The 12,796-nt window shown below is 35.7% G+C and overlaps 1 protein-coding gene across 1 annotated transcript; it reads left to right on the top strand.

Moving 5' to 3' along the window:
- Positions 1-5,140: 5,140 nt before the first annotated feature.
- LOC137234600 (putative nuclease HARBI1) lies at positions 5,141-12,404 on the top strand. The gene is made up of 4 exons (XM_067758056.1): positions 5,141-5,245; positions 5,357-5,777; positions 11,085-12,184; positions 12,265-12,404. The coding sequence occupies exons 2-3, from the start codon at positions 5,362-5,364 to the stop codon at positions 11,746-11,748; spliced, it is 1,080 nt and encodes a 359-aa protein (XP_067614157.1). The 5' UTR covers positions 5,141-5,245; positions 5,357-5,361; the 3' UTR covers positions 11,749-12,184; positions 12,265-12,404.
- Positions 12,405-12,796: the final 392 nt, after the last annotated feature.

Genomic DNA, 12,796 nt, shown 5'->3' with positions numbered 1-12,796 from the left:
AGAATGTTTGTACGATATGGGTATCAAACGAAAGGTGTTACTGAGCATTTAAAGAGGGAGTGGACATAAGGTCTATAGGTGAACGCCTTTTCGAGATATCGCCATTAGGGTGGGCCAGGGGTGACTCTAGAATGTTTGTACGATATGGGTAGCAAACGAAAGGTGTTACTGAACATTTTAAGAGGGAGTGGACATTAGGTTTATAGGTGGACGCCTTTTCGAGATATCGCCATTAGGGTGGGCCAGGGTGACTCTAGAATGTTTGTACGAAATGGGTATCAAACGAAAGGTGTTACTGAGCATTTTAAGAGGGAGTGGGCATTAGGTCTATAGGTGGACGCCTTTTCGAGATATCGCCATTAGGGTGGGCCAGGGGTGACTCTAGAATGTTTGTACGATATGGGTATCAAACGAAAGGTGTTACTGAGCATTTTAAGAGGGAGTGGGCATTAGGTCTATAGGTGGACGCCTTTTCGAGATATCGGCATTAGGGTGGGCCAGGGGTGACTCTAGAATGTGTTTGTACGATATGGATATCAAATTAGAGGTATTAATGAGGGTTTTAAAAGCGAGTGGCCCTTAGATGTATATGTGAAGGCGTTCTCGCGATATCGACCAAAATGTGGACCAGGTGATCCAGAAAATCATCTGTCGGGTACTGCTAATTTATTTATATATGCAATACCACTAACAGTATTCCTGCCAAGATTCCAAGGGCTGTTGATTTCGCCTTGTAGAACTTTTTCATTTTCTTCTACTTAATATGGTAGGTGTCACACCCATTTTACAAAGTTTTTTCCAAAGTTATATTTTGCGTCAATAAACCAATCCAGTTACCATGTTTCATCCCTTTTTTCGTATTTGGTATAAAATTATGGCATTTTTTTTCATTTTTCGTAATTTTCCATATCGATAAAGTGGGCGTGGTTATGGTCGGATTTCAGCCATTTTTTATACCAAGATAAAGTGATTTCAGATAAGTACGTGGGCTAAGTTTAGTAAAGATATGTCGGTTTTTGCTCAAGTTATTGTGTTAACGGCCGAGCGGAAGGACAGACGGTCGACTGTGTATAAAAACTGGGCGTGGCATCCACCGATTTCGCCCCTTTTCACAGAGAACAGTTACCGTCATAGAATCTATGCCCCTACCAAATTTGAGAAGGATTGGTAAATTTGTGTTCGACTTATGGCATTAAAAGTATTCTAAACAAACTAAATGAAAATGGGCGGAGCCACGCCCATCTTGAAATTTTCTTTTATTTTTGTATTTTGTTGCGTCATTTCATTACTGGAGTTGAATTTTGACTTAATTTACTTATATACAGTAAAGATATTAAATTTTTTGTTAAAATTTGAATTTAAAAAATTTTTTTTTTTAAAAGTGGGCGTGTTCTTCATCCAATTTTGCTAATTTTTATTTAGCACATATATAGTAATAGTAGTAACGTTCCTGCCAAATTTCATCATGATATCTTCAACTACTGCCAAATTACAGCTTGCAAAACTTTTAAATTACCTTCTTGTAAAAGTGGGCGGTGCCACGCCCATTGTCCAAAATCTTACTAATTGTCTATTCTGCGTCATAACGTCAACCCATCTACCAAGTTTCATCACTTTAACCGCCTTTGGCAATGAATTATCGCATTTTTTCGGTTTTTCGAAATTTTCGATATCGAAAAGGTGGGCGTGGTTATAGTCCGATATCGTTCATTTTAAATGGCGATCTGAGATGAGTGCCCAGGAATCTACATACCAAATTTCATCAAGATACCTAAAAATTTACGCAAGTTATCGTGTTAACGGACAGACGGACGGACGGATGGACGGACGGACGGATGGACATGGCTCAATCAAATTTTTTTTCGATACTGATGATTTTGATATATGGAAGTCTATATCTATCTCGATTCCTTTATACCTGTACAACCAACCGTTATCCAATCAAAGTTAATATACTCTGTGAGCTCTGCTCAACTGAGTATAAAAAGAATACATACAGATTGTGAGGTTTTAAATGCATATGCAGTACAGGAAGGGCATAAAATAGTCAAAAGGAATGAGGATGTGTTCTCTGGTTATGGTAAAATTAGAGACTATACATACGCGATCGAGCTAAAAGAAGGAACTATAGGAAAAATAGAGCCGTGTGGGCATGTATCGTTTAAATTATTAAACAAATTAAAGGAAGAATTAAAGAGAAAGGAAAATTCATGTATCATATCAGAGGTTGAAAAACCTACTGATTTGGTAAACTCGCTTGTAATCGTAGGTAAACCAGATGGGTCAATAAGAGTTTGTTTAGACCTACAATATTTAAACTCGTGTATAAAACGGGAGCATGTACACCTACGGGTGATGAAACTGCAGCAAAAGTAAGGAAGGCAAAATATTTTACAAAGCTAGATGCAAATAAAGCATTTTGGCAAATTGAATTGGCAGAAGGCAGTAAAGAATTAACAACTTTCAATACACTATTTGGCAGATATTTTTTTAATAGGCTACCATATGGCATAAGCTCCAGTCCAGAAGTATTTTACAGAGTTTTCAATCAAATATTTGAAGATATAGAAAATGTTGGTATATATGCTGATGATATGCTAATCTGGGCAGAGTCGAAAAAACATCTAGTGAAAATTATGGATAAAGTTTTTAATAGAGCCAGGTCGTATGGTATTATATTTAATAAGAGTAAAAGTGCATTTGTGGTAACTAAAGTAAAATATTTGGGCCATATTATTTCGGCCGATGGCATTGAAATTGATAAAGATAAAGTTGAATCTATTGAAAAAATGAAAGAACCGAAAAATAAAAAAGAACTGTTGACATTCTTAGGGACCATAAATATATGGCAAAGTTCATTCCAAATGCGGCACAATTGACTAGCAACTTGCGACATCTAATAAAAAAAGATGCGCCATTTGTATGGGGCTCAGCACAAAAAGCTCATTTAGAAAACTCAAGGAGGCGCTATGTAGTCCTCCAGTATTAGCATTTTTTGATGTCAACAAACCCATAAAATTGAGTTTATATGCATCAAGTGAGGGACTAGGGTGTGTAATAATCCAAAATGAAAGACCATTGGCATATGGCTCACGGACATTAACAGAAACGGGAAAAATGTACAGCCAAATAGTAAAAGAAACTTTAGCAATTGTATTCGGATGCCATAAATTCAATCAATATTTGTTTGGTTACAAGTTTATTGGTTAGAAGTTTATTGTAAAGACGGATCATAAACCCTTGATTTCTATCTTTAAAAAGCCTATGAATAAAATACCTCCTCGATTGCAAAGAATGAGAATCAGTTTACACAATTTTGATTTTGAGCTTATCCATGTACCAGGTAGGAAGTTGCTTCTTGCTGATCATTTAAGTAGAACTTTTTTCAAAAGTACAAAATCTTCTGAAGAAGAAAAAATTTAATGTTATGTCATGATGATTGAGAAACACTTAAGTGTATCAGATGTAAGAATGAATGAATTAAAGCTGGAAACAAGCAAAGATAAAGAACTACAAGAAGTTATAAAGTATGTAAAAAATGGTTGGCCACAGAACAAGAACAAGGTAATAAATGTGGTAAAACCTTATTATTCCTTTAGAAATGAATTATCAGAATGTAATGGATTATTATTAAAAAACAATAAGATAGTCATACCAAATACAATGAAAAAAGCACTGTTGTTGAAAATACATTATGCACACCTTGGCAAAGAGAAATGTAAAATGTTAGCTAGAAAAACTATATTTTGGTTAGGTATGTCAAAGCAAATTGATGATGTAGTAGGTAACTGCGGTATATGCTGTGGGTATCAAAAGACAATTGTAAAGAACCTATGATTAAAAAAGCTATACCAAAACATCCTTGGGAAATAGTGGCGTCGGATATATTTTTTATGTGCGGTAAAACATATATAATGGTCATAGACACATATAGCAAATATATAGAGATAAAAAATCTAAATAATTTAACTGCAGCTTCAACGATACAAGCACTAAAATAATTCTTTGCAAGATATGGGATACCCAAATTATTATATTCAGATTCAGGTACACAGTATACTAGTTGGGAATTTAAAACATTTACAGAGCAGTGGGGTTTTGAACATAAGACAACTACACCAAAACACCATCAGTCAAACGGGCTAGTAGAGAGATATATACAAACTATTAAAAATATGGTGAAAAAGACTTCTCAGGAAGGGAAAGATGAGGAAATGGCTCTGTTGCAATTAAGAAATATGCCGATTGACAATAGTGGCATAACGCCAGCAGAATTGATGTATAACAGAAAAGTGCGAAATATAATACCGAATGCAAATAAAGACAGAATAGATTCAAAAGATTTTAGAAAAAGGCTATATGAACGTCAAGAGAAACAAAAGGTGTACTAAGATAGAGGTTCAAAATCGCTAAAAGAATTTGACAATGACAAAGAAGGTGCTGGACACTCTCTTCCTCTTCTGTACATCTGCAGCTGCGACAATAGTCGAAGGTCGTTGCCCCCCTCTAGCACCATGCGTGCCTATTAAACAATGCCCTGTTAGAATCTTTATCAGGGACGATAGAACTGATTTGTTTAAAATCAGGAGCGCTGCTGTGCTCCCCTAGTCATATGAGGTTTGCCTAGATGTCTCACACGATGATATGGCTGACCATAGTCCATTTGCAATTCTTATAGTGCTTGTGTTCAGACGAAGCCTGAAAGTGGCCATGGGTATAGAAAATAAACACCCGTTTACCATCCTTAGGCATAGACCCGAGATGGTTCACAGCCCTGTGTATTGCCAGCATTTCCGCTTGGTAAACACTACAGTGATCTGTAGCCCGTTTCTATAACCTTGCGTTATAACAACGAACGATTTGCTATCGCAAGGCTCGTATCACTTTCGATATGAAAATTGTTTCTGTAACGCACTCAATTCACCTTGCGATATAATAGTGGGGAGTTTTTATCATATCGATGGAACAATCGAAATGGAACATAGGATCTGTCATCAATAGGTAAAAATGTAATAACAAACACAAATTCTTTTTTCGTTGTTGTACTCCATGAATTAATTCAAGAGAAAAAGTTCAATATTCATTATATAAATTGTCAACTTTTGTTTAAGTTGGTATTTTAAGGAATTGACAATCATCCCTTGACTATAATAATAAAGGAAAAATATTGTGCTACGGGTATTTACTTTGGAAGATTCAATTCCCAAAACCAAAAAAAGCAAATCAGTCCACCGAGAAGCTATAAGTAAGTAAATGTGTACATATATGCATAGAAAGAGTTAATTCGGGCCAAGTTACTTTACAAATTGCCTTGTGCTCTTTAAGTTTTACTAATATGTATGTACTTTTTTCGCAGGAAAAATGTTTGCGGCTGCACTATTTGCTCTGGCAACTGACCAACGAAACATGTTGCGCATACACAGACGACATTTACGGGATGCAACGGACCCCTTTCAGTTACCTGAAGTACGCTTCGAAGAGCTCTTTCGCTTCAAAAAAGAAGCAGCTATCGTGTTGCTTGACGAAATCAGCCCGTGCATGAAGAACGGACAAAGAACGACGTTTGTGCCAAAGGCACTTAGGATGCTGTCAGAACTACATTATTTTGCAACTGGCTCGTTTCTTCGAGATGTTGGGCAGGATTTTGTTTGCTCCTTGAGCAAGACGATGGTCAGTAGATCGATTAAGGAGGTTGCGCACGTTATAGAAACAGAATTGATATGCAGCTACATCAAATTTCCTTCTACGGTCGATGAGCAAGATGCCGTAAAACAAATGTAAGTACTTTAAGAGCAAGCGGGCAAGCTTTTCAGTGCTGGTTTAAACTCCATTCAAAGTTGATCATAGTTTAACCTTGCCACTTTGGCTACACTTATTATTAAAGCTGACCCACTCAGCATTTAGGTGATAAAATTTTGAATCAAAATTCAAAAATCAAATCAAATCAAAAATGTCTAATAATTTTTCATTCAGCTTTCTGAATCTTTTCTGACAATATTTGTTGACTGAATAATGAATTTTATACTTGTTAAAATTTCACCTTTGATTGAAGATCTTATTTTTTCGCATACACACATTTTTTCAATCATGAAGTTCAGAAAAAATATATTAAAATTTTATCTTCAAGAGAAGAAATAATGTATATACTGCTCCTACAAAAGATTTCCCGAACTATTTCTCCACCTTCGACTTCCCAGAAAATATAAATCCAACCATTACACAATACAAAAGGTTGTGAACTATTTGAACCCCAGGTAAGTGAAACTCTCTTGACATATGTACCTGGATATGGCTTCAAAATCCCGTACCATATCGTATTTTAAGATGTTGACGATCATATCTGATGCTGGATGTTGTAGTCGTAGATGAATATTGGTCTAGTTTGTTTGCGAATTACCTTTGGTTCAAATAGCTCACTTCGGCATACTTTCTTCCCCTAATGAAATAAGAGTAGCATGTAGTATCTTATTTTGTATGAGATATAACAAATAAATGCATGATAATCGCATTCAAAAATGATTCAAAAATCTCAACCAAAATGCCTGAAATATGTTCACGAATATGATCAGAAAATGATTATGAAAAACATTCAAATATTACTCTAAAACAATTAAAGCCCAATTTTACAATGATATCAGATATGCACAAAAAGCGTTTCGAAATACATATGAATCATAAATGATGGTTCAAGAATAATCACATTTATGGTACATTTTTCTCCCGACGATACGTTAATTTTTGAACAGAAAATGCTTTTAAATTTGAACGTTTTTAATCATCTTGGGGTATGATATTTAAATATTTTTTGATAAAAATTTTGAAAAAATGCTGGCTGGGATAAATGTGATTATTCTTGAATAATCATTTATGATTCATATGTATTTCGAAACGCTTTTTGTGCATATCTGATATCATTGTAAAATTGGGCTTTAATTATTTTAGAGTAATATTTGAATGTTTTTCATAATTATTTTCTGATCATATTCGTGAACATATTTCTGGCATTTGGTTGAGATTTTTGAATCATTTTTGAATGCGATTATCATGCATTTATTTTTCATATCTCATACAAAATAAGATACTACATGCTAATCTTATTTCATTAGGGGAAGAAAGCATGCAGAAGTGAGCTATTTGAACCAAAGGTAATTCGCAAACAAACTAGACCAATATACATCTGCGACTACAACATCCAGCATCAGATATGATCGTCAACATCTTAAAATACATATGCAAGAGAGTTTCACTTACCTGGGGTTCAAATAGTTCACTACCTTTTGTATTGTGTAATGGTTGGATTTATATTTTCTGGGAAGCCGAAGGTGGAGAAATGGTTCGGGAAATCTTTGGACACAAGCAGCATTTACATTATTTCTTGTCTTGAAGAATATGTATAATTATATAAATTATAAAATTTTTATATATTTTTTCTGAGCTACATTATTGAAAAAATATGTGTATGTGAAAAAATAAGATTTTCATTGAAAAGTAAAATTTTAACAAGTATAAAATTCATTATTCAGTCAACAAATATATTCATAAAAGATACAAAAATTTGAATTTAAAATGATTATAAATTTTTGATCACCTAAAGTAAATACATTTGATTCAAATAAAATTCCAAAATGTGATTGAACAAGTAAGGAAGGTTAAGTTCGGGTGTAACCGAACATTACATACTCAGTTGAGAGCTATGGTGACAACATAAAGGAAAATAACCATGTACAAAAATGAACCGAGGGAAACCCTGGAATGTGTTTGTATGACATGTGTATCAAATGAAAGGCATTAAAGAGTATTTTATGAGGGAGTGGGCCATAGTTCTATAGGTGGACTCCATTTAGGGATATAGCCATAAAGGTCGATCAGGGTTGACTCTAGAATGCGTTTGTACGATATGGGTATCAAATGAAAGGTATTAATGAGTATTTTAAAAGGGCGTGGACCTAAGTTCTATAGATGGACGCCTTTTCGAGATATCGCCGTAAATATGGACCAGGGGTGACTCTAGAATGCGTTTGTACGATATGGCTATCAAATGAAAGGTGTTAATGAGCATTTTAAAAGGGAGTGGGCCTTAGTTCTATAGGTGGACGCCGTTTCGAGATATCGCCATAAAGGTGGGCCAGGGGTGACTCTAGAATTCGTTTGTGCAATATGGGTATCAAACGAAAGGAGTTAATGAGTATTTTAAGAGGGAGTGGGCCTTAGTTCTATAGGTGGACGCATTTTCGAGGTATCGCAATAAAGGTGGACCAGGGGTGACTCTAGACTTTGTTTGTACGATATGGGTATCAAATGAAAGGTGTTAATGCGTATTTTTAAAAGGGAGTGGGCCTTCGTTCTATAGGCGTTCGCCTTTTCGAGATATCGCCATAAAGGTGGACCAGGGGTGACTTTAGAATTTGTTTGTACGATATGGCTATCAAATGAAAGGTGTTAATGATTATTTTAAAAGAGCGTGGGGCTTAGTTCTATAGGTGGACCCCTTTTCGAGATATCGCCGTAAAGGTGGACCAGGTGTGACTCTAGAATGCGTTTGTACGATATGGGTATCAAATGAAAGGTGTTAATGAGTATTTTAAGAGGGAGTGGGCCTTAGTTCTATAGGTGGACGCCTTTTCGAGATATCGCCATAAAGATGGACCAGGGGTGACTCTAGAATGCGTTTGTACGATATGGCTATCAAATGAAAGGTGTTAATGAGCATTTTAAAAGGGAGTGGGCCTTAGTTCTATAGGTGGACGCCGTTTCGAGATATCGCCATAAAGGTGGGCCAGGGGTGACTCTAGAATTCGTTTGTGCAATATGGGTATCAAACGAAAGGAGTTAATGGGTATTTTAAGAGGGAGTGGGCCTTAGTTCTATAGGTGGACGCATTTTCGAGGTATCGCAATAAAGGTGGACCAGGGGTGACTCTAGACTTTGCTTGTACGATATGGGTATCAAATGAAAGGTGTTAATGCGTATTTTTAAAAGGGAGTGGGCCTTCGTTCTATAGGCGTTCGCCTTTTCGAGATATCGCCATAAAGGTGGACCAGGGGTGACTTTAGAATTTGTTTGTACGATATGGCTATTAAATGAAAGGTGTTAATGATTATTTTAAAAGAGCGTGGGGCTTAGTTCTATAGGTGGACCCCTTTTCGAGATATCACCATAAACGTGGACCAGGGGTGACTCTAGAATGAGTTTGGACGATATGGGTATCAAATTAAAGGTATTAATGAGAGTTTTAAAAGGGAGTGGTGGTAGTTGTATATGTGAAGGCGTTTTCCAGATATCGACCAAAATGTGGACCAGGGTGACCCAGAACATCATCTGTTGGATACCGCTAATTTATTTATATATGTAATACCTGCCAAGGTTTTAAGGGTTTTTTATTTCGCCCTGCAGAACTTTTTCATTTTCTTCTACTTAATATGGTAGGTGTCACAACCATTTTATAAAGTTTTTTCTAAAGTTATATTTCGCGTCAATAAAACAATCCAATTACCTTACCATGTTTCATTCCTTTTTTCGTATTTGGTATAGAATTATGGCATTTTTTTCAATTGTCGTAATTTTCGATATCGGAAAAGTGGGCGTGGTCATATTCGGATTTCGTTCATTTTTCATACCAAGATAAAGTGAGTTCAGATAAGTACGTGAACTGAGTTTAGTAAAGATATGTATATCGATTTTTGCTGAAGTTATCGTGTTAACGGCCACGCGGAAGGACAGACGGACGACTGTGTATAAAAACTGGGCGTGTCATTAACCGATTTCGCCCATTTTCACAGAAACCAGTTAGCGCCATAAAATCTATGCCTCTACCAAATTTCAAAAGGATTGGTTAATTTTTGTTCGACTTATGGCGTTAAAAGTATCCTAGACAAATTAAATGAAAAAGGGCGGAGCCACGCCCATTTTTAAATTTTTTTTATTTTTGTATTTTGTTGCACCTTATCATTACTGGAGTTCAATCTTGACATAATTTACTTATATACTGTAAAGATATTAAATTTTTTGTTAAAATTTTACTTTAAAAAAATTTTTTTTTTAAAAGTGGGCGTGGTCCTTCTCCGATTTTGCTAATTTTTATTAAGCGTACATATAGTAATAAGTGTAACGTTCCTGCCAAATTTCATCATGATATCTTCAACGACTGCCAAATTACAGCTTGCAAAAGTTTTAAATTACCTTCTTTTAAAAGTGGGCGGTGCCACGCCCATTGTCCAAAATTTTACTAATTTTCTATTTTGCGTCATAAGTTCAACTCATCTACCAAGTTTCGTCGCTTTATCGGTCTTTTGTAATGAATTATCGCACTTTTTCGGTTTTTCGAAATTTTCGATATCGAAAAAGTGGGCGTGGTTATAGTCCGATATCGTTCATTTTAAATAGCGATCTGAGATGAGTGCTCAGGAATCTGCATACCAAATTTCATCAAGATACCTCAAAATTTACTCAAGTTATCGTGTTAACGGACGGACGGACGGACGGACATGGCTCAATCAAATTTTTTTTCGATCCTGATCATTTTGATATATGGAAGTCTATGTCTATCTCGATTCCTTTATATATGTACAACCAACCGTTATCCAATCAAACTTAATATACTCTGTGAGCTCTGCTCAACTGAGTATAAAAACTATATTCAGTTTTTGATCATCAAAGGTAAGCATATTTGATTATTCCTTTTGCTGTTTTTTGTGAAATATAAAAATTTAATCATCAAAGGACTTCAAAAATGATTCCAAAAAGTGATCGAGAAATGATTTTCAATTTTTGATCATCAAAAGTATTCATATTTGATTATTTCTTTTGTTCAATTGTATGACAAATCATTATTTAGTCGGAAAGAGTAATCAAATTGTATTGATATGTAGGTAAATTCAAAATTTAATCATCGAAATGCTGAGTGGGATGGTACATTTTGCTCCCGACGATACGTTAATTTTCGAACAGAAAATGCTTTTAAATTTGGACGTTTTTGATCATCTTGGGGCATGATATTTGAATATTTTGTGATCATAATTTTCAAAAAATGCAAGCTGGGGAGTGTATATATGAAATTTTCTTATACCAGTTAATTTCGTTTTCAGATTTTACTCTGCTACCGGCTTTCCCGGATGCATTGGCGCTATTGACTGCACACATGTAAAAATTAAGAAGCCGGCAGCCGACATTGAAAACTGTTATATTAATAGAAAAGGATTATTTTCAAAAAACGTGCAGTTAATATGCGATTACAACCTACCTATACTCGCCGGCAACGCACGTTTTGGTGGAAGTACCCACGATGCTTTTATATGGGAAAATAGTCTTTGTAAAGATTTCTTGGAAAGGCAATACAGCCTAGGTGCAAATACGAGTTGGCTTATTGGTGATTCCGGATATCCGCTGCAGCCATGGCTTATAACACCGTTTCGCGCTCCGACAACAACTGGCCAAATCAATTTTAATTTTGCGCATATAAGAGCTCGAAACTGCGTAGAGAGACTAAACGGCGTTCTAAAAAAAGTGTTTGCGTGTTTGTCCCATGAGCGCGGAGTGTTGGTGAAGCCTGAGTTTGCAGGCGCAATCATAAACGCGTGTCTAACTTTGCACAATTTTCGACTGCAACATAGGCAAAGTATGCCAAACACAGCAAATGCGAATGGAAATCCATCAGAAGTAGATTTTCTTGAGGAAGACCGCCCAAACGACAGCTTACTACAACAAGGTCGGACGGTTCGGGAGAGGATAGTTAGGCATTATTTCAATTAATCTTATACACTATTATATCTATATATATAAAAGAAAGTGGTGTTAGTTACACTATTTATAACTCAAGAACGGATGAACCGATTTGGCTGAAAATTGGTGGAGAGGTAGCTTAGAACCAGGAGACGGACTTAGAATACTTTTTATCCTGTGTGGCTAGGGTCTTGAGATCAAAATATGGACTTGGTATCAGCGAAACTGACGTCACAACAGTAATTACGTCACGTGAGCTGCTGCCCAAATTTAAACAATTATTGGATAAGTGTCCTAAGTTTCCTTCCATTAGCACATGTTTTCATGCTACTCGCCAAGAGTGTTTGCTTAATAACTGGAGTGCCTATTGGCTATTCCACGCCATTGACTTTAATTGATACCAGCAGTAAGATAATGCGAAGGTGATGCGGTTGTATTAAAACCTACGTGCATGACTTCCGTACCGGTTAGTATGGATTTTTACAATATATATTTTTTTGCTTGAGTACAATGATTTGGCTTTCTACTATTTTTTTTTTCTTTTAGCTAATTCTGGATCAAACACCATTAATTGATAAGTAAATTATAACAAACGCCGTTAATTGATACGTAAATTATAAACGGCATTTAAAACAAATATACATTTTATTTATATTTCAATTCACTTATAAAGATTGGTTTTCCAGAATGTTGTTAAACTTATGGGTGGACGTGTGCACTACATTATGTGTAGTGGATGGCAAAATGTGGTTTAAGACTGGTGATATTGGTGAAATGCATCCAGATGATGTACTTAAAATCATTGGTGAGTGTGCGTGTTCAATATTTTACATTCTGTTAATTATTCTGCTAAAAATTGTGTCATAGATTTATATGAATTAAATAATGGGGTCGACTAAGTCCATAATTATCTCCAGATAGCCAACGTTAATGCAGGGGGATTTGCAGTTGTTGTTGTAGCAGTGATTTCCAGTAGTATTTGGCAGTTCTGCCATATATATGATTTCTTCCTTGCATATCGCGTCTGCCACATCAAAGCCTATCAAAGTTCAAACCTCTCCTACGCTTGATGTACACT

This window comes from Eurosta solidaginis, chromosome X (assembly GCF_040869045.1).
Source record: "Eurosta solidaginis isolate ZX-2024a chromosome X, ASM4086904v1, whole genome shotgun sequence".
NCBI classification, from domain to species: Eukaryota; Metazoa; Arthropoda; class Insecta; order Diptera; family Tephritidae; genus Eurosta; species Eurosta solidaginis.
The sequence above is the reverse complement of the archived record's forward strand: the minus strand, read 5'-3'. Positions and strand labels throughout refer to the sequence as shown.